Genomic DNA, 23,509 nt, shown 5'->3' on the forward strand with positions numbered 1-23,509 from the left:
TAAATAATAATTAATAAACTTAAAATAAATTAAATAGTTTTATTAAAATTAAGGAGGCTCCTATATAAAAAAAATTGTCTCTATGTACTATAATACATAGAGACAAAATAGGCAAAAATTATATTTTTTTATTTAATATAAAAAAAAAATCATTTTTGATATTAATATAATATATAATATAACAGGACGCTCACTTAAAACATGTCAGTTTATCGATGTCCTCGACAAATATCAACCGAGTAGCCCATCACTATAGACCGCCATGTTTAGTTCTTGGCAATATGGCGCCGGCCACACATTTTTGTAGTTATATCGCCTCCATCTGTTTCCTTATTCATTGGTTTTTAGCTTGATGGGGAGGCTTCGCCTCTACAAATATATACTAGTAATCTGTGCTTACGCCAAAAGAAGAAGAAGAGGCGGCAGTTTTTTGTATTTGGATTTTGGTGTTTTGATTTTCCTACGAATTTCCTCTTATAACTAAGGGAAGTTAAGATTATAAACCAAATCATGTCCGTCAACGGCACTAGAAGCAGCCTGCGAAGTCATGACCGAAAACTTCACTATCGTGCTTTACTCGAAGACTTATCTACATTAGGTACGAAATTACGTATTTTACAATAATAACCAAAATAAATTCATAATCTAGTCAGGTGTTTTATGCTTTAGGTTGAAGGAGAGTCTTTTGGTTTCCTCGGATGCTTGTAAAACGTAACATTGCTTACATTTCTTCGGTTATACAAAAATGTATGACGTGCTTGTATAAAATGTTGAATCCTTTATTTACAGAGGATGAAAGCGATAATCAGATGCGTATACAGAAGACAGAGAATGCTGTGCGTGAAGTACAGTCCCTGTTAGCTGACGGTGGAGTTGAGGAGAGAGTGAAGCATCCTGGTAAGTTTAATACAATAACTGAATGTTTCCCGCTACTTTGTGTGAGAAAAAGATCCCTTTTTCATTAAAAAAAAACCTCTCACTTCTCAGTCATCCAGTTTATATCTGCACTAAATTAATTTTAAATTTGTCTACTGGGCATTTTCAAAAAAACGTGTACCCTTGCAAAAATATGTATATATTTTTTAAGGTCATTTATTTACCTTTATTTGAATGTCATATACAAGGAAAAATATTGAACTAATGGAATAAGTTAAAAAGAACGCTGAAAACGTTATATTATTCTGATATTATTAAAACAAAATCGAATTTTCGACGAAACAGATTCAAATACAAAAAAATACAGCAATAAATGGATTTCTTCGTTAATTTAATCTAGTGAAATGCATATTTAATTGTTTATTAAATAAAATTTAGATAGTTTCAAGGATCAACAAGAGTAGCAATTATTTTTAATCCATAGTGTGACTATGTGACCTAACCAGTAACCACTAGGTTATTTTTCATTTTTTTACATGAGTAAGTAATATTTAACATATTTAAAGAAGTTTTTATAACACAAAAACCTTTTATTTAAACATTTTTATTGTTGCACTACTTATAAAAGTAAAAAATTCTTTGATTTCATAGATTTAACTTCATTAATTAGAGGGACGAACATCTCATAATCATAAAGATGTGTTCACATGTCTACGAATTAATAAGTTATTAATGACATCGGATTATATGCACGATCAAAGTGCCGAAATATCCATGCAAATATGCACGAAAAATGGTCGAAATATGCACAATATATGCACAATCAAAAGTCACTTAATATTAAAATTTATTATTTTTTTGAAGACTTCCGGTAGTGACATTAATAAAAGCGGCAATTTTTATAATTTCATAAAATCCAGGATTTTTAATTTCTTGAAATAAAGACTCTTTATTTATTTATTATACGCCAATAATAATTTTCTACCAAAATTTTCCGATTGCAATCTTAATGCCCATGGAAGTTAAACTACCGAAATATGCACTATCAACGAAAAATTGCCAAAATATGCACTATCGCCTAAAAAGTGACATTATATGCATTTGCATATGCAAGTATGCAAATGCATATAATCTGATGTCTAGTTATTATAAATCTGCAAATATCAACGATACAAAATGATTTTCAACTTTACTGATAGAAAAGTAGTGGAAATAAAATCAAAATTTAAAAAAAAAATCAAACTTTTAGGTACTTAAATTTTAAATATTTGTTATTGTTAAGTAAAGGCGACGCCTTGATGATTTGGCTGTAGCGATATCGATTTTTCAATGACTAAAGCTAAGAAATTAAAGGTCATTGTCAGTATTTATCATGTCTTTGTCTTTGATTTACCCATAGCATAACACGATTGGTCAACTTTTATAACACAGAATAATCAATCAAATAGACCTGTGTAAAAAAAAAGGATTCCTATTTTTCCAACAGAGGAGAGTGATTTAAGCTTCCAAAAATGTACATGGCTTGGTTCAAGCATACACTTTAATTTGCCCATAGCTTATATGAAATGTATTTATGGTTTTTAAATTACGCGACAAAACTATTTTGTCGCTTACGCCCTTTCCATTTTTTGCTGTTCCATTGCTTGTTTTCTGTGAGAGGCCGGGCCGGGCTTTCATAGAAAACTAGCAATCTAAAACATATCCAAAACGGTTTTTTACTTTAACGCGGCGTCACCTTAACACATAAGTAATAAAAAATATATTTGTACGTTAATCGTACCAGTTTAAAAATCTCCAATTTTCTTAATAAAATCTGTGAATAAAAAAATAATTTATTTAAAATGTGAACTAAGCCTTATGCTTTCCGCCTGTTGTGACTTGTCCGTTCCATTATATTATGTGACCATACAAAAAGTCACAAGTCGGAAGTCACGTAATATTACTTTCTTTTACTTTTAAAGTGTTTGTAAATAACCGATAATAGTTATCACAATTTCATTTTTTATACTAAATACTAAGCTACTTTTGCAACGTGTCAACAGTAGAAACAGTTGGAGAAAGTATAATAATGCTTACAAAATATGGTCACTTATCTGAACAAATAAACCGTTCCTGAAGAACCATCCAACCTGCATCCGCGTCTTGTAGCAGATTTTTAACTACTAAATTCAAATTGAAGTTTCTCGATGTACAATGAAATATAGTGCTATCATTTAGTGCCGAAAATATTTTTGTAGTATGTTTATAAAACTAAAAAAAACGGTCACTAAACCGAACATTCCGGTCGGGTTGTTTTTTCATGATTATAATTTTAATTAATTTGTAGTTAAATTATGTTAGATTTTTCAATAACAAGACATTCAATTGATACATTAAGTATTTAGGAATCTAACATATGTTTTTTAAGTAACTTACTTTAAGAAAAAAAATAGTTATTAAAGATTTTGTTACAACTTCTGGGAAGGGGACAGGTGAATTTCATAGTTTTCGGTACTTAAAAACCCTTATAAATCTCATACTAAATAAAATTTTATACAAACGTGAATGTATTTTAATAAAAGAAAACTTGTTTATGCTCCTACATTAAAATTACAAAATGTTAGTATGTAATTTTTTACAAATAATCTGTAGCGAAGTCAAGGGACAAGGTAAAAACCAGGGGTACACATTTTTTTGAAAATGCCCTACTACCTGGTGGATATTCAATGCAAACACTAACACTAACACTTTATATTTGAACTAGCGACCCGCCCCGGCTTCGCACGGGTATAAAATAAATTATGGCCTAAGTCACTGAAAAAATTATTAAAATCGATTCAGTAGTTTGATTTTAAATAAGTAATTTATATTCATTACTACTCGTGGCTCGCATTCGTCGAAAATATTCATTTAAAATTAAAATCGTAATAATTATGCTGTAAAAGGCCATAATCAATAATGTATTTAAAGTATTTAATTGAATAAGAATTATTGCCGTATTGGTTAAAATCGCTTCGAAAATTAGCCATTATTTGAAGTTAAAAGTAAATGATAAAAAATATGTTATTGTGGGATATATCCATAAGAGATATACGTGGGAGAGCCATGCTTCGGCACGAATGGGCCGGGTCGACCGGAGAAATACCACGCTCTCACAGAAAACCGGCGTGAAACAGCGCATAGGGCGTTTGTGACTACACGGAATTTTACCGTCCGGCGTTCATAACTTTCACGTTTGCCATATAAATAAGGTAGGTAAATCGAGATGCCGCACCGCGCCGGATGGTAAAATTCCGTGTAGTGCACAAACGCCCTTACGCTATGTTTCACCGAGTGAGTGAGTTTACCGGAGGCCCAATCCCCTACCCTATTCCCTTCCCTACCCTCCCCTATTCCCTTCCCTTCCCATCCCTATTACCCTATTCCCCCTTAAAAGGCCGGCAACGCACCTGCAGCTCTTCTGATGCTGCGAGTGTCCATGGGCGACGGAAGTTGTTTTCCATCAGGTGACCCGTTTGCTCGTTTGCCTCTTTATTTCATAAAAAAAAATATAGCAACGCGGAGTTTTCTGTAGACCTTTTCAATGTGTACAATGCGCACCCCTGCATTGGTACTTGTACTATTATCTATTCTGTGGCATTGGTAGCGCCCACTTCGAAACGGGCGTAAGTCGCAATATTTTAATTTCGCCATAACTTCTAAATCAAACGTCCAATTTTAATCATTCAAAGAGCAAATATAATCTACATAAACAGTACTTAGTGATGAAATTATTTATTTTGATAAGGATTATTAGCATGAGTAAAATAAATGCGTTTAAATGTAGTCCAAAAAAAATCAAGATTTTTAAATTAAAAAATGGTTGTTGTGCCTCACTTGACTTAGATAGGTATAGTGTGTCGCGGACATTTTTGTAGATATTTATAAGATTTTTAACATTGTATGGTTCTATCTTTTATAGTTTAGGCAGCGTACGCAAAATAAGTAAATTTTCTGGTTGTTTCCGAAAAACTGAAATATCTTACGGAACCCTATATTATCCAAAATAAAAAGTAGCCTATGTTACTCGTAAATAATGTAGCTTTCGAATGGTGAAAGAATTTTTAAAATCGGTCTAGTAGTTTTTGAGCCTATTCATTACAATTAAACAAACAAACAAAGTTTACCTCTTTATAATATTAGTATAGATGTTAAGTTTAAATCTTTCTTTTTCATAAATCTGTAATATATAGAAGTTGCTAACTTGATTCGAAGAATTCCATATAATAATATAATAATAATATCTATGGACGCTTCACATCACGTCAGTCTGGCCCCGTGCTAAGTACCTAAAGGACTTGTGTTACAGGTACCAGACAACGGAAATATATTTAATACTTTTTTATATATTATACTATACATATATTTAAGATTTTTATTATATCATACACATCCAGACCCGGGATCATTGAAAAATTTTTGTTCCGTCGGCCGGATTCGAACCCGCGACCTCCGGCTTGAGCTACCGACGCACTCACCACTGAGCCACAGAGGTCGTCAAATCTTATCTTTATGTTCATTTTAGATATCTATTTCTTTAAATGGCATAGTACGCTTTTGTTCTTGTTTGGAAATAAGTACATATAATTCCTATTTCCTTAACTATAAAAAGTATAATGAACCATTCTCCATCTTAATCATTACAGGTGAGGGGTATTTAGACTCGAGAGTTCTACGAGCAACAAGTGACTTAGCAGTAAGATGCTCAGAGTCAGTTAGCGGCAATGCTAACTTGTACGACCGACACGAGTTGGCACAACACATTGTGAGTTTCTGAAGAAATGTCAATATTTATCATAGCATCATAGGTTGCAACTGATTTTTTATTAAGTGAAAGATATTTTGAATACAGTAGGGCCTCATTTTTCCGGAGAGGCAAAAACAAGACCCTTTTCGAATTATCTAGGCGTCAGGATTATAGTATGCAATATTTAATTTTAATAAAACACATGTTCAACCTTACAGTTTCTTTAATCAATTTTTTAAATTATAGCATAAAGACAAAATGAATATGTACATGTTCATAATTACTGTAAGAAATCAGTAGTGTAAGAAATCAGTAAGTTAAAATAAAACCTCTAATGTGTATTATTTTCGCACTTCATTTCAAAAGCCCGGTCTCTAAGTTGACGGAGAAACATAACTTCGTGGCTATCAAATTCATTATCTTCAGCCCATTTTAAAGCTCCGGCTGGCTGGATTATCGCGATCACCGAACAAGCGGAAGTCCGGATTGCCGAGGCCCTACTGTATTGTATTAAGATGTAGTTTATATCTTCTTCGCTCTGTAAATCACACGGAGCTAATACAGAGAGGAGGTGTGGTAATCAAGTTTCCTTAAGAAACAACGCGTGACAATTTGCGGGGTGAGGCTCCGCCCACTTTTCCATATTTCACCTATCGTGTAAAAGCAAAACTACTAGCTTCGATCGATGAGGTCGATGTTGATGTTACTACGTAGTTCAGCTATCTTACACTAGATGTCAAAATTCTTTAATATTATGGGACGTACTCAGAACTTTAAAAAATGTATATTAATTATAATAAGTTCAATCATTAAAATTAGGGTTAGAATTTTGACCGAATTTTTAATGTAAAATAAGGAGACAAACACAACAAAACAATTTTTAATGTAAAAAAAGCAACTTTCGTAGCCCATGGACACTCGCAACATCAAAAGAGCTGCAGGTGCGTTGCCAGCCTTTTAAGAGGTAATAGGGTAGGGAAGGGAATGGGGTGGGTACTAGGTAATAGCATGTAATAGGTAAGTACTCTTTTTCAAAAATTTAATGAAATTTTTTTTAATCAATTACCTACGGCTGGCCAAATGTCAGCGCGCGTCAACATTAGCAAACAAAATTGTCATTGCGATACTAAACCGATTCAATGCGGCGCACATTTTTGAAGACTTTCAGTCGTGGCGGCACACAATTTTCTCGTGACAGGTTATCCGTGTCATACGCCATAGAAGTAGATGACACGACTACCGTGTCACCCGCCACGTTCAAAAAGGTTTATTGTTTAGTTGAGCCCAAACCATTGATAGCCTTCCGTTATCATCAATGGTTTGAGTTGACTTCGAGTAGTTTTACTAAGTGTAAACCTGAAAATGATTTTTTTATTCAGATGTTGCAAACCTTATGTAGGTTTCAAAGTTAGAAAAATGAGTATACTAAATATAATCGGGGTTTCCGATGTAAATTATTATACGTTCGTAGATAAATTTAAACAAGTTCATTGTTAAGTTTTTTAACCGACTTCCAAAAAGGAGGAGAGTTCCAGTAATAAAGCCCATAGGTACAAGACCACTTTTAACCGCAGGGAAACGTTTTATACCTATGGATAAGGAAGTTTGCGGTAACAGCTAGTTAAAAATATTTTCGAAAGAAACAACTTAGATTAAAACAAAAATCGTTAGTGGATTAGTAATACTTTGATGTCAACGCATTACGTGGAAAATTAAGACGGTTTTGTTCGGAGTAAAACCTTCTAAAGTGTAATTTAAGGGAGATACAATCGCATTTTAAATGACACGGCTCACGTGTCAGATGCCACACGTTAAAAACCCATAAGACGCGGCTGCCGTGTAATCCGCAATTAATGCACCTTTAAAAAAGGTTGACGGCCCCTACGTTTTTTTAATTCACAGAAGCCTATAGGCTTGTTCTACGTGATAAATTAAGATGATTTTGTTCAGAGTAGAACCTTCTAAAGTGTAATTTGAGGGAGATATAATCGTTTTTTAAATGACACGGCTCACGTGTCATACGCCACACGTTAAAACATGTATGACACGGCTACCGTGTCATCCGCACTGAATCGGTTAATAAAATAATAATTCTGAATACAGCCCTGGATATTTGTTACGTTTCAAATAGTTATCATAGATGACGACAGATGGCGGTTTATAAGTAGTATAATAATAAAAGCTATATAACTACGGTTTTAGCTATTAAATGTGTTTAAGACTAAGTGTATAACAGTTACCAGTATTCAAGTATGATTATTCCAATAAACTTATGCAAAATTATACGCATTTACGTCTGTATTATCTTTCAAAGGTTTGGCCATCTAGTGTCAAGTAGTATAATTAACGCTGAAATCTGAAATGTTCTAGAACTTTTATATTTAAATTACATTTAAAATTATTTACAGATGCAATGTGATGTTATTTATATTATCAGAACGTCTGTCTGAGTAACTTTGACATTGTAAAACACAATACTTCATCCTTTCGTTGTTAAAAACGTAGAAAACACCAATTTATTGAGAGTCTCGTTACGTGTGCACCTGACAAACGCTGAAAGTGTACTGACTTAAGCCCCGCCCACAATGATGACGTCAGGACCTAGTTGAAAATCACAGTGGACAGTTGCTTAGGCCAGCTCCTCTTCGTATGAGCTCCGTGGTAAATCATATAAAATGTTTGTTATTAAGCTAATTTAGTAATAACAATGCATGAGGCAGAATGTATAATCCAAATGATTGCCTGCATGTTATAATATGACCCACCTCTTGTGATCTGTCGCCTGAGTTTGTAAAAACACAAGCAAATGAAGTAGGTCTGCAGATGAAAGACCTGTCAATTAACTTCTCTGACCGAACCTATGAGCATTGCAACTGGATTGCAGAATTTACTTGAAACTTCATACAATTTCTTTACAGAAACACAATCCCAGTTTTTGGGAGTTCAGTTTTCCCTCGGAGGTGCCAACACTGTCGTACTTGTACGGTACATTCGCGCCCACGCCGCTGGAGCAGAGGCCCAGGGCTCCAAGACGACATGTGGAGCGACAACAGGCCGCGGCTTTGAAGGCGCCGGAATCCGTTGACAGGTAAGACGAGGCATGTCATTGCAGAAGTTTTAAGAATGTTCTTACATTGTAAATGGCAATATTTGAATTTTAATGACCTAAGAGTGGAACACCATTATTTAGCTAATAATAATAATCACTGTAGAAATAGCACTCTTTAAATCTGATTTTATTTATTTATTATGTTAGTGTATGTCACACCTCCCTCCTATATAAGTTAGGTTAATTTATTATTAAGTTAGTTAATAAAGACCAGTATTTGGCAGTATTTATTGTTTTATGACGAACCCATCTTCGTTGCGCCAAAATAAGCTTATCTCGCGGTAACCGTATATTTTTCCAAAACAAAACCTGTTCTATGTCCTTTCCTGGGACTCAAAGTATCTGCAACCCGAATTGCATCAAAATCGGCTCAGTGTCTTTAGCGTGATGAGGTAACAGGCACACAGACATACACTTTCACTTTTATAATATTCGCAAATTCAGTCCGTAGCGTTTATTGACCCCCTGCCAAAAAACTTGTCATATTTCATGGTTTTCTATGCAAACCACGATTGAAAAATATGAAGTGTACAATTTTTTTTTTAGAGTACAATTTTACTCTGAAGTTAACAATGCGAGCATTTTTTACATAGCTACTAGACTAGAAAGGTCAATGACCTCTGGTGCCACCTAAAATTATTTTGACTATAGTTAGCAATTTTCTTGCTCAACTGGTTGAAGAATGATGAATAACGAGTATGTTCGTGCGTGTGCGAGATTTTTTTACTTGTTCCGATTCAGTAGCAACCTTATAAACTATACCTACATGAGACTATCTATCTCTTTCCCACCTTAATCCTCACCATTGTCTTTACAGGATAGAGAAGACAGAGGAGGGCAGCGAGATGGTGAGCCGCGTGCACCGGTTCGTGAAGACGGCGTGCGGGCGCGGGCCGCTCAGCTACTTCCACTGCGCCATAGACCCAACCAGCTTCAGCCGCTCCGTCGAGAACGTCTACCACCTGTCCTTCCTCGTGCGAGACGGCCTCATCTCTGTGCAGCTCGGTGAGTGTCGAGCACCGAGTGTGGTCGGCGTGCAGGCGCGGGTCGCTCAGCTGCCAGTGCTCAGTGCCACGTTACCGCACCGTTCTACGTTGACGTAGTCGTGACGTGGTGATGTGGACAGGCCGTAATTAAAAAAAAAACGTACACAAATTAATTCTTGAGAGTTACAAAGACGACATGAATGATGCATGCAAGCATTTATAACATGGTTGTTTATAACTTCGAAATTAATCTTGGTTTCAGATGAGGAGCACGGTCTACCGTTCATAAAGCCTGTGCCGGCTGAGGAGAGAGACGAGACGATACCCGAGAACCAGTTCATCGTTTCGCTAGACATGAAGAGGTGGAAGGTAATGTTGCTCTCATTAAAGCTTCGGCCGAACCCACGCGTCAGTGACGCGGGACGCGATACGGGAGCGTCTGCAACGCGGAACTGGGCGTGCACACCTGCGCGACTACGGTGCGAACCGTGAATTCATTTGTTAATGAACAGTCACTGAAGACGCGCGACTTTATCTGGTGTATTTAACATCAGAGTCGGACGGGTCGGACGGACGGGCATGAGGATTGTGAGGTGCTAAGCTTGCTTTTGATTTGGAAAGTGCAGAGGTCTAAAACATGTCCACAATGGTCAAGTCGAATTGATTTATTTTAATATCATGACAATCTATCAAAACGTAAACAAATCAAAAAATCATAAACTAAAGAGTTGTATAAAATAGTATAAAAAGGTTTTAAAAAAGAAGTCTAGTTATATACGCTACAAAACACGCGTCTGACAACTTGACGCGCACGTCCCGCTTTGACGACTTGAACATCCCGCGTTGCGGTCGCGCAGGTCTGCACAGCGCCATAAGATTACATGGGCAGCGTCTGCCGCGCGGAAGACGCTCCCACTTCGCAGTCGCTTTGGTCGCGTAGGTTTGTTCGAAGCCTTAAACTAGATGACGCCCGCCACTACGTTGCGCTAAAATTCGTTTATCGATCGTACATTTTTCGGGATAAAAAGTATACACGTGGGAGAGCCATGCTTCGGCACGAATGGACCGGCTCGACCGGAGAAATACCACGTTCTGACAGAAAACCGGCGTGAAACAGCGCTTGCGCTGTGTTTCGCCGAGTGAGTGAGTTTACCGGAGGCCCGGGGATTGGGCCTTACGTACCTTATTCCCTTCCCTACCCTCCCATATTCCCTTCCTTACCCTCCCCTATTATCCTATTCCCTCTTAAAAGGCCGGTAACGCACCTGCAGCTCTTCTGATGCTACGAGTGTCCATAGGCAACTTTGCTTTCCATCTGGTGACCCGTTTGCTCGTTTGCCCCCTTATTTCATTTTAAAAAAACTATCAAACAAAGTTCTCCCCCGATGACGTCATAATTTCGTAGCCCTTTGGAGCATTTCATGAAGGTCTATTTCATTAGATTTTTGAATTGTGATATCTTGGAAAGTTTTGAAGCTAACAGAGTCATTCTTTCACTGATTGTTCTACTTGTGAATGGTCCTTTAATTACCAAGAAGAAGAAAAAAATATTCATCATGCCTATTTTCCCATACAAAAGTTTTTCTCTTTCAGCGCTACAACTTCACAGCAAACTCTCTATAGGCGACCCATTATACAGATTACACACCCTAAAATATTATCACTCACTTTTGTTACACCCAAATTGGTCCGTGTCGTTTTTTATTTTCCGTGTTGTTTAATTGTTTTTTATTTTCTTTGCAGGACCTCGTTGAAGCTTTCGACATCAGAAAACCCATGATGGTATTAAAGAGGCACTGACTTAAAGTGGTCATGTTTTATAGTTGTTATTACTTTACTAACGAAATGTTAGAAGCCATTGAAGAAAAGGAATTATAAAAATTTAAAGATTATCCAATAATATGTGATTACGAATGAAAGATTGCTAGACTTCATTTTGGTATTTTAATCTAAGTAGAGATTTTATCCAGTCTGGTTTCTATCAATTACTAAGGCCGGTATAAATAGTCAGTACTTAAGATGCGATCCGGTCTCAAGACGCGGTTCGGCTCTGGGATTGGTTCAAATTTTGACAGCCAACCAATCACAGAGCCTGAACCGTGTCTTGAGGCCGAGATGCATCTTGAGTACTGACTATTTATACCGGCCTTAGGTTGGGTTGCACCAGAGGCGTGGTTAAAGTTAAAGTTAAAGTTATGGTTATAGTTAAGGCTAAATTTAGCTTTAAGTTTAACTTTAACCTTAACTTTTACCGGAGAAATTGACAGATGACAGCTGGTCCAACAAGGTTATAAATGAACGTGGGCGGGGGCGCTGCTGGTAAAGGAGAACTGTCAAAAATGGCGTTTTTGTATGATGACAGCGTTAGTTCCTTTTTTCGCCACGTGCATTTAAAACCTTGTCGAGCTCTATGGTTATGGTTAAATATGGCGTCTTGATGGCGTCCATGTTTAACTTTAACCAAAGATTTGACATTTTGCACTGTAGTCAAAGTTATAGTTTAAGTTACAGTTATAGTTAAAGTTAGTTGGTCCAACCCAACCTATTAAGGTTGGGTTACACCACAGAAATAAGTCAAGAATCAAGATAGAACGGCGACGCGCGTGCGTTGCTAAGGAATCGATCGTGTCAATATTTGCTTTGCATTTAGTTAGAACAAATAACTTACCCGTGGAAAGAAATAGGAGGTATTTCTTTCCACGGGTACGTTATTTGACCGATTCACTTTCGTACTTCTGTTTTTATTAGACACTGCACATTTTTGCACAACTGCTCCGGTGTAATCGAGTCGAGACGTGCGCGCTGACTAAATGAACGTTCAACAAATCTTGCTCACTTGTGCAAGATTGAAACACGTGTACTTCACCCGCTTAGCCGTTCTATCTTGATTTATTGCTGAGGGTTGCACCAACTAACTGAATCAGAGTTATCGTGCCTACACGATAACTTTGATTCACGATAACGGTAATTATTACCGTTATCGTGAATCAGAATACGTTTTTGGTTTGACATTTCACGAGGACACAATTTCGTAGTTTTATCTTACCGAGAGGTATTCGAAATTGCGTCGAAAGTGTGTAAGACTGGGTTGCACCAACTAACTTTGACTTTAACCTTAACTATAACCGGAAAAATTGACAGATGTCGTATGTCGTTTATACGTGGGAGAGCTAGCGCTGTGTTTCGCCGAGTGAGTGAGTTTACCGGAGGCCCAATCCCCTACCCTATTCCCTTCCCTACCCTCCCCAATTCCCTTCCCATCCCTACCCTCCCCTATTACCCTATTCCCTCTTAAAAGGCCGGCAACGCACCTGCAGCTCTTCTGATGCTGCGAGTGTCCATGGGCGACGGAAGTTGCTTTCCATCAGGTGACCCGTTTGCTCGTTTGCCCCCTTATTTCATAAAAAAAAATGAGAATATGGGGTGTTTGGACGCCATATTTAACTTTAACTATAACCACGCCTCTGGTGCAACCCAACCTTAATGTTGGATTAAAATAATAATCGTTTTAATATTTTGATTCTGTAGAACGCCTTTAATATTTGTAGGTATATTTTTTATTAAGAAAAGACTACACAAAGCTTTAAGGAGTGAGTTAAAAATAATAATACATATTAAGTTTTGAGTGATCTGAAAATATTGTGTTACTTGTAGTTTTACTTGTAAATATCAATTAAAGTTAACATTCAAGTTTTTAACTGTTTGTAAAATAAAGAATGACTGAAATGTACGACTTTTATTCCTTTTAGTCAGTAGGTACTACAATTATTATACTATAGTAGATGTTGACCGCTATTTTTAACCGACTTCCAAAAACCGGCTGTGGATATATATATTTTTTTATGTATTTTCAACGATTACTCCGCCGTTTGTGAACCGATTTTCAAAACTTTTCTTAGGTCTTAGGTTAGGTTAAAGAAGTGTCTGTGATATGTCCTTTAACGAAAGTCAAAATATTTTCGTACCAAATTAAACGCCGTCAAAAAAGAGGGGTGTTATATTAAGCGACGTGTCTGTGACGATCTAGTTTTTTTTGTTTGATAGCGGACAGTATCGAGCGTGTTCTATAGTTCATCATCATCAGCCCGCTCAGTGCTGAAAAGTTTGAGTTTGATCTACTTAATTTTTTTTGAATCAGGGGTTGTTTTTAACTTTCTTAATATTTTAAGTTTTAGCGTAAAAATACAACAGACAGACAAACAGACACTTTCGGATTTAACTGTCAGATGGATCTGACACGAACGGAGTATTTGCTGACTCCATTATGCTTTGGAAAGCATAATGAAGTCAGCAAATACTCAGTTCATTTGCGTCTTTATTGCGTTGCAAGTTTGCAACTTGCGTTATGTAGCGTTATATTATGACATATCAAACTCGAAATCATCGTACCACATGATAATACATGTAAATGCAGCATGACTGGTGAGACATAATCAATATTTAAGGAGAGTACTCGGTACTCGATTCTTATTATAATTATGTAATAAAATTAGGTACTTAATTTTTGACCAAATTTCCCTTTAAATAAATGAACCATGGACATTAGTAAATTACTATGCGGCCGGCGCGGTGGCAACCCCTCCCGCGCACGGTGTCCATGCGTTGGGTAAATAATTATTTAATTTTAAGCTACGATATTATTTTTTTCATTTAACATATTTAGCCAAATATCACGTCCTCGAATATTGAACATATCTCTCCAGTTATGTTTTTTTTTATTTATTCGTTTATTTTCATAAATCATACATGACGTTATAAAATATACTCTCCATAAACCACGAAGGTTTGTCCCGTTGTATTAACTTGTATAGGGTGTCACAAAACTAAGTGATAAATGATAATACTTTAGGGTGTGTGTGTCCCTAACATAGAGTTCACTGTGAAAGAAGCAGCGTTGAAAGAGCAATTTTTTTGGACAAAGGACAGGCCTTGCCTTGTTTGGGGGACCTTTATTTGTTAAAATGTTTGTAAAATTTTCATGGTGAATAAAGACTTTTGTATTTGTATTTTGTATTTGTATTTTATATGGGCAAGCGCACCGGCTTCATCAGTTTGCCCGTACAAAAGTAAAAAAACTTACTTTTTCAGCGCTGATATTAACACAAACGATAATTTTGTAGCAAACTGCAATGATTTTTTCAGTTTTCAGATGTATGAACCATATTTTTAGTGTGAATTCGGCTATAGGTCGTCTCGTTTTTAACCCCCGACAAAAAAGAGGGGTGTTATAAGTTTGACGTGTCTGTCTGTCGGTCTGTCTGTCTGTCTGTCTGTCTGTCTGTCTGTCTGTCTGTGGCATCGTAGCATCCAAACGGGTGGACCGATTTTGATCTAGTTTTTTTTGTTTGAAAGCTGACTTAATTGAGAGTGTTCTTAGCTATAGTTCATCATCATCAGCCAGCTCCGTGCTGAAAAATCGCGGTTCATCTGGTTCGTGAAGGGCCGATTAGCAACTTGCAGTCGCTTGGTGGGCTTTTTGCATTCTAGTTCATAAATGTCACGCATTTATCAATATTTACACATTAATGGAAAGTTGACCTGGTGCTGCAGCATCACCTGGTAATTAATATGATACCCACCTCCTCACCAACCAAGAGCAATTGTTTCGTGTTTGGGCTCATTTCAATTGCGACAACTAGTAAGATGTAGATAATCAATAAAATTTTTCATGCTGCTGCTGCAGCATCACCTGGATTCTATAGGAGCCGAGCTCCATATAAACCCAAAGTGGAGGTTTCATGTTTGGACTCATATCGACGGCCGCATCCAAAAGGGCATTCCTAGATGGTATTTATTGGGATATAATATTATGATCCTGTTCTATCAACAGAACAGAATTATTGTGCACTATAACCAACACAAGTTTAAAAAGCATGAAATAAAATTAAATTAAGAAATTTAAAGAAACCCCCGCCAAACAACTTTAAGACTGGGTTGCACCAACTAACTTTAACTTTAACCTTAACTATAACCGGAAAAATTGACAGATGTCGTATGAGAATATGGGGTGTTTGGACGCCATATTTAACTTTACCCACGCTTCTGGTGCAACCCAGTCTTAGACTGGATTGCACCAACTAACTTTAACTTTGACTACAGTGCAAAATGTCAAATCTTTGGGTAAAGTTAAAAATGGACGCCATCAAGACGCAAGAAGAATATTTAGCATTACTTTTTTAAGTTGTTTGGCGGGGGTTTTTTTAAATTTCTTAATTTAATTTTAGGTATGATGTTTCTTACCGTCAGAAACAGCCTCTTAACTCCAAAAATTTCTGTTTTAAAAGAATTTTTTTGTGGCTAAAACAAATCTAAAATTATTTATTACATATTCATTATTCATGTTTAAATTATACAATGGAGAAATCATACATGTATAATTCGTCCATAACTATACCTGTTTATGTTGTATCATGTGGTATAAAACCACGAAGCTAAAACAAAGTATAAAACATTCTTATAACCTTTAACCGTTCCCAAAAAAAAATATTGACATTGGCTAACAAAATATATTGAAACTACACAAATAAGCGGAATATTTCATCAGAAATAAAGTCTTAAATTATTATACTTACCTAAATGAAAATAAAAGTTGCTTCGCAACATTCAAAATTGCCGTCAAGCCTCAAGGCTACATTACTGGAAACCATGACGTCACCACCCAAGGTGACCCTAGGCACATAATAGATAATAGTACAAGTACCCTAGGACCAACTGTATATTATCCTAATCCGTTGTTTCCCAACCTGTGGTCCCGAACCCACGGGGGTCGATTTTTTTGCTGTTTATCTTATTAAGGGATCCGTGAAAACTGTGTTTGACTTCCTAGGGGTCCGTGGCTGAAAAAGGTTGGGAAACACTGTCCCAAACGACCCGTGATGAAAGGATATTGGGTTTATTTTGACCCCAAGGGACATAATTTTTTTTGTAGATAATTGAAAAATAATTATTGTCAATTGATAATTGAAAAATAATAATGTAAGTAGGTACTTACTGCTAATTTTCATATTACCTACATTATACATCATTGAGCAAAAATATGTAAGTCCGGTTGCTACAAAAAGTGACTTTTGGTGCTCGTTATAAGTTTATAAGGTCGAAAATGATGATGCGCAAGGTTTTCATTAAAGAACGACGTGATCGTAGTGAGGGAGCCCTAGAATAAAATTTTTTGTGATTACTAAACTCTGTGGGTTCTGTACCATGGAACCGTGTTGGCTGCGCGTGCGCCGGTACCAACTACCACATGTGCTCAGTATAAAATTGTGCGTGACAGATGCGTAGCGGTTTTTCTCTCGCTCAGCGGTTTTTCTATCAGCTATAATTGTTTGCAAATTTTATTATAATTTATAATAAATAAATTAATAAATTATAAAATTACAAACAATTATAGCTGATAAAGTTTCGTTGCTATATAACTTGTGTTATGAATATAAATACAATATTCAGTATATTGCTTATATTGTGTGAATTGATCTTATTACTTAAAGAAGAAAAAACTTGATTCATGGTAAGTGATGATTCATGCTCTGCTTACCTAAATATTTTATTCAATAACTAAGGGAACATATCAGTGGAACATACACATACTACGTGAGGGGGAGGGGGTTAGGTTAAGTAGATCTTAAAAATACTACGATCTGTCACAAGAGAGAAACGTCACGCTTTTGGACTATCTTCGAATCTGGTGCGCAATGTTGGGTGCTTCTTCACAGTTGGTGGAACTGACGCTCGTATATATTAAAACGTGGACAACTTCACCAAACTATAAGCTGCCTGACAAACGCACTGTTTGTCAGGCAGTTTGTAATTGGGTGAAGTAATGAAGTTGTCAAGCAAGTCGAAGAAAACTCATGCTGTACAATAATATTGTTACGCATACGGACACACAGTGCCATCTAGCGTCAACCAGTGGAACCACTCGGGGAACACAGACAACATAAATCCTCTACTCGATACTAGATGGCGTTAGGAGTATGATTACATGCGCGTATTTTCTAGAAACGAATTCTCTGGAATAATCTGGAACTCGCCTCGGCCCATATAAATAGCCGCAGTCAGGCCAGTGATTCAGTTCAGTTTGAGCTTTCATCAAGGTGACTTCGGAGTGAAAATAAGTTATCCAGAGGGTTCTAGTGAAACCTACGACTTGGCTACGACCTAAGACAGTGTAAGTGCTTAGTGTTTTGGACCTAGTGCTTTGTGAATAAAGTCTTCAAGAGAGTCAGCAGGTCTTTCTCTCCAAATACTTCGAACCCTAGCACGTAACAATATCACTGTACGATCGGCTGTACAAATTGCCCAGGTTCTGGGCCATTTGGGGGGGGGGGGGGTGGGGGGGGGGGGTGGGGCAAATTACGCAGATTCTGGGCCAGGGGGGGCAACTCAGATTTTTATAAGCTAGGTGTTTATAAAGAATAAAAAATTAATGATTTTTAGTTGTAATAATATTATATTGCAAACAAATGGCAAAAATTCGTTTTATTATTTTTATTTTTATAGATGAAAGTTCTAGATAATATACATTATACTTAGTAGGGACGTCAACATGATCCAGGGGGGGGCAGGATCTCATGGCTTTGGATGGCAGATTTAAAAAAAATATCCTTGATCATTGGATAAATTTTTATATTTGCATGTATCACCCACCTTGTACTAAGTATTATCTATTCTGTGGTATCACACTCATAATAAGCCGCTTTAAGGAAAAAAATAGTATATTAGCTAATCTATAAATTATTTATAGTGTAGCTAACTATACTTTTTTACTATTTCACAAGGGTCATTTTTAGGGTTCCGTAATCCGTACCCAAAGGGAAAAAACGGGACCCTATTACTAAGACTTCGTTGTCTGTCCGTCTGTCTGTCTCCAGGCTGTAACTCGAGAACGGTAATAGCTAGCTGTTAGAGAGTTGAAATTTTCACAGATTGTGTAGGTATATCTGTTGCCGCTATAACAACGAATACTAAAAACAAAATAAAAATAATATTTTAGGTGGGCTCCCATACAACAAACGTGATTTTTTTGGCTTTTTTTGCTCTATATCAATGATAGCAATATTTATAATTCTTTATTTGCACATAAGGTAACATACAAAATGAAGAACACAACAAAAGATACATAAAACAATGACAATGTTTTACGAGTATGTATCTTTTGCAATAGGTAGGTACTTGAATTTTTCATACAATTCTTAATTTTATGTGTACCTACTTACTTTAATATTTAATAAGAATATTAATATTAAACAAAAAATTAAGAGGGGTTTCCATACAAAAAACACAAATTTTGGCCTAATTTTGCTCTATAAATTATAATGGTACGGAACCCTTCGTGCGCGAGTCCGACTCGCACTTGGCCGTTTATTTTTTTGGACCAAACTCCGAAGTCCGAACGTATGTGATGGATGCCCGATCGTCCCGATTTTTTCCACTAAGACCTAATTGCACCAACGACTGTAAAGTCTACGAATAAAAACTACTTAGTTAAAGTTAATGCTCGAATTAGTATCATGTAACACGTGTTCATTCCTTCGTTTTTCACCTGAATGAAAGAGTTTTAACAAGCTGTTAACACTAATAGACGTTGGTGAAATTGGACCTAAAGGTGGCAACCCTGCATAAATATAATCATAGGCGTACCGAGGGGGGGGGGGGGCAGGGGGTGGCAGCTGCCCCCCCTGGATCATGTTGACGTCCCTACTAAGTATATTATCTAGTACTTTTATCCATAGACTTAATCTTTTATCTATAAAAATGAAAAATTGAGAAAACGAGTTTTTGCCATTTGTTTGCAATACAATATTTTTCAACTAAAAATTATAAATTTTTTATTCTTAACAAACATCTAGCTTATGAAAAATCTGATTTGCCCCATATACTTAATCATACAAGTGTTTAGACTCTAGATTCTATAAAATGTGCAATGTGTTAAACAAACCATTGTGAAACATGATAAAATAGGTACATCATACAGCTGACCGCGTAGGAGCTAGGTTCTTGAATGAAATACTGAAACCTAAGCCGCAGATTACTATTGTTGTAATATGTATTAGGTTAGGTACATGGCCCAGAAGCTGTAGTAGGTATAAGTATAGTTGCTAGACACCGTCTACTTGTATTTTTAGCATTGACTTATATATTACTGGCGAATATAAATCAATGATTTTAGCTTTCCCACAGAGAGCCGTGATGGTGTGATCGTGTGGGGTTTTCTAGGCCACCCCGCGGGGTGGCGTGGCTTAGCCTGCACGCTGAGATGACTGATGAGTCTCCGAGACGCGGACATGCCGGACAACCATACAAGGGCGTCGCCAGGGGGGGGGGGGCAGGGAGGGGCAGCTGCCCCCCCTTAGAGACTCTAAAAAACGTTGCCAAATATAATGCAAAAGCAACGACCACTATAATATTAAAATCTGGTAATAGATGTAGTATGTAGTACAAGTGAAAAGTTTCATGTGCTGTCGACTTTACCTACAATTCATACCTACTTTTCTCATTTATAGAGAGTGAGTAAAGTATGAATTGTAGACTGTAGTAGGTAAAGTCAACTTGCCCCCCCCCCTGCGCCATCGGCTGGCGACGCCCTTGCAACCATAATTGCAATCTGGCTGATTTTGGTGTCATTAAAAAGTTTTAATTTAAGTCTTAGCGTGACAAAAGATAGCCTATAGCCTTCCTCGATAAATGTGCTATCTAACACTGAAAAAATTTTTCAAATCGGATCAATAGTTCCTGAGATTAGCGCGTTCAAACAAACAAGCAAACAAACAAACTCTTCAGAATTATAATATTAAAAAAGTATAGATGGAGGTCAGTGCTACGAACTCGAACCAACAAATTTTTATCGAGTTTTGTCAAGATTATGACAAACGAGAAGAGTAGTTTGTCGATATATACGGTCTATTATCTGTGAAGCTAGTCTACGAACGAGAAATTTATCTCTCGACGTACGCATGTTAGGGAAAAAGAGATATAATATCGATATCGACAATAATATAACTACGCTCGAGAGTGAGATAATATCTCGTTGTGCGCATCTTAGGCCGGCACGGCAGGCTTCACAGACTGTGGCGAAACCCGGGTTAACTCGCAACAAGGTGATGCTGTGTGTGTGGTAGGATTGGAAGGGCATTATGTTACCGTCAGGCAAGACCATCGATTCTGAACTGTACTGCGAACAACTGATGACATTAAAGCAAGAAGTTGAGAGAAAGCGGTCGGAATTAATAAACAGAAGGGGTGTGGTTTTTCACCATGATAACGCTAGACCTCACACATCTTTAGCCACTCAGCAAAAATTACGGGAGTTTGGCTGGGAGGGTTAATGCATCCGCCGTATAATCTTGACATTGCAGGCTGCAGCTTCAGATTTCCATCTGTTTCGGTCGCTGCAGACAGGGCCGGATCTACTATTTGGGCTTAAGCCCAGGGCCCCATGAGTTCAAGGACCTCCGCCCCCCAGCTAAGTCAAGTCAAAAATAAACGATAATGCGAAAGAATTCATATTTTTATTAAATTTTTGTTGGTATCCCTGAGAATGTTACGACCAAGGTTTATTATACAATTTAGATGTTGGTACTACGAACTGAGTTAAAATGTTGTGACTTGTGGCCCTAAGTAGTTTCAGCCTAGGGCCTCGTAAGTTCACGATCCGGCCCAGGCTGCAGAATTCCTTAGGCAATAGGCAGTGACAACTGTCAGGTTGACATGACAAGAGGATTGCCAAAACCACTTGTGGAAGTTTTTTCATCAGAAGCGGGAAGCCCCAAAAATTTTATAGCAATGGGATCATGTCCCTACCAACAAGATGGCAAAAAGTTATCGAACAAAATGGCACCAATATAATACTTTAGTCAATCCTAAATAAACTTTATACGTGGGAGAGCCATGCTTCGGCACGAATGGGCCGGCCCGACCGGAGAAATACCACGTTCTCACAGAAAACCGGCGTGAAACAGCGCTAGCGCTGTCTTTCGCCGAGTGAGTGAGTTTACCGGAGGCCCAATCCCGTACCCTATTCCCGTCCCTACCCTCCCCTTTTCCCTACCATTCCCTTCCCCACCCTCCCCTATTACCCTATTCCCTCTTAAAAGGCCGGCAACGCACCTGCAGCTCTTCTGATGCTGCGAGTGTCCATGGGCGACGGAAGTTGCTTTCCATCATGTGACCCGTTTGCTCGTTTGCCCCCTTATTTCATAAAAAAAAAACTTTATAAATAAACCTTTTAAATTTTTATATAAAATGCGAAGAAACTTTTACCCCAACTGAATATTACACATAATAATAATAATAATGACGCCTCCGTGGTCTAGTGGTACAGAGCGCGGCTCTTGACTCGGAGGTCGTGGGTTCGATTCCCGCGTTGGAAACATGTTATTTTCAAGTTTGGTTAGGACAATGCAGGCTGATCACCTGATTGTCTGACAAGTAAGATGATCCATGCGTCGGATGGGCATGTAAAAAGTCGGTCCTGCGCCTGATCTCTCGCCGGTCGTGTCGGTCTGCCGTCCCACAAGATTATGAGAGTAAAGGAATAGAGAGTGCTCTTGTGTACTGCGCACACACTTGGGCACTATAAAATTACTCCTGCGTAGCTGGCCTGGTTTCAATGAAACCGGCCACCGTCACCGAAACCGGTGTGGGAGCTATTATTATTATTATTACACATAAGGACCAAAAGTTTTTTGGCGACCGTACCTATTGTGAAGATCGCGGATCGCCAATGATAACATAATAATATTATTATCATGACGTGCTAGATTAGAATGAAAACGACAAGGTCCATTCTTAGTCCAGCTTTAGTGCTTATAAGTAAATCCTAAACAACGGAGGACTAGGAAATATTATGAAGTAACGAAAAGCGTAAATAACACTTGGGAAGACACTAAAGGTGAGTGCTAGAGATTTTTCAATGAGATTTTTCTACGCCTACAACATAATATTATGAAATCTAAAAATTAAGAACAAAGTGCGAAAGTATAATTTATGAGCCTGTCTAGCACCAACAACAACGTGTGACAGACGACAGTATATCATTAAAATCGACCAAGTTAGAGTCGGCCTCGGGGACGAAGGGTTGTAAAAATTATTTTATTTGAATTTTATTATTAGATAACAAATACAATTAAGCGTTTTGTGAATATTTTAATTGCCTATGTGTTACAGCGTTGGTTACAGCCAATACTGTCTATATTCTATGTCTATTTAAAACTTAAAAACAGCGGGTATCACCGCGGCCGCTGTTTAATTAAGTTAAACACACAGCTAGTCTATAATATCTATCTATATTTATTATAATATGCTTATTATAAAACAAAGTCGCTTTTTTCACTTCCGTCCATTTATCGAGGAAGGCTATAGGCTATATATTTTATCACGCTAAGACTAATTAGGAGAATGTGGAAAAAATGGGGAAAATTATTTGAAAGGGCTTATCTCGCGAACTACTGGAGCAATTTTTATATTATTTGGCACAGATAAGAAGTAGACCTCGTAAAGGATCATAGGCTATCGATTTTAATCATTTAATCATTTTTTCAGTGGCTATATTATATTTTATGCCCGTGCGCGCGACGCCAGGGCGGGTGGCTAGTAATAAATAAAATGAATCTATGTTTTGGACACTAAACTGACTTTTTAATTTTACTTACATTATATTCTAGTATTTTTTTATCTGGAAACTAGATCTAGGCAATAGTTCTTGACGTAACCTAGATGTAACCTAAATGTTCAGGTCAAGGTTGTCTGTTGTTTGTGGACAACTATTGAGTACCT

At 37.2% G+C, this 23,509-nt stretch overlaps 1 protein-coding gene across 1 annotated transcript; it reads left to right on the forward strand.

Annotated features, from left to right (window-relative positions):
• The first annotated feature begins 413 nt into the window (after positions 1–413).
• On the forward strand, positions 414–11,769 carry LOC121740554 (EP300-interacting inhibitor of differentiation 3). Its single transcript, XM_042133292.1, has 7 exons — positions 414–598; positions 790–897; positions 5,541–5,659; positions 8,560–8,729; positions 9,568–9,755; positions 9,999–10,105; positions 11,480–11,769. Exons 1-7 carry the CDS (start codon positions 511–513, stop codon positions 11,534–11,536), a joined length of 837 nt encoding a protein of 278 aa, XP_041989226.1. The 5' UTR covers positions 414–510; the 3' UTR covers positions 11,537–11,769.
• Positions 11,770–23,509: the final 11,740 nt, after the last annotated feature.

Source organism: Aricia agestis, chromosome 3, assembly GCF_905147365.1.
Source record: "Aricia agestis chromosome 3, ilAriAges1.1, whole genome shotgun sequence".
NCBI lineage: Eukaryota > Metazoa > Arthropoda > Insecta > Lepidoptera > Lycaenidae > Aricia > Aricia agestis.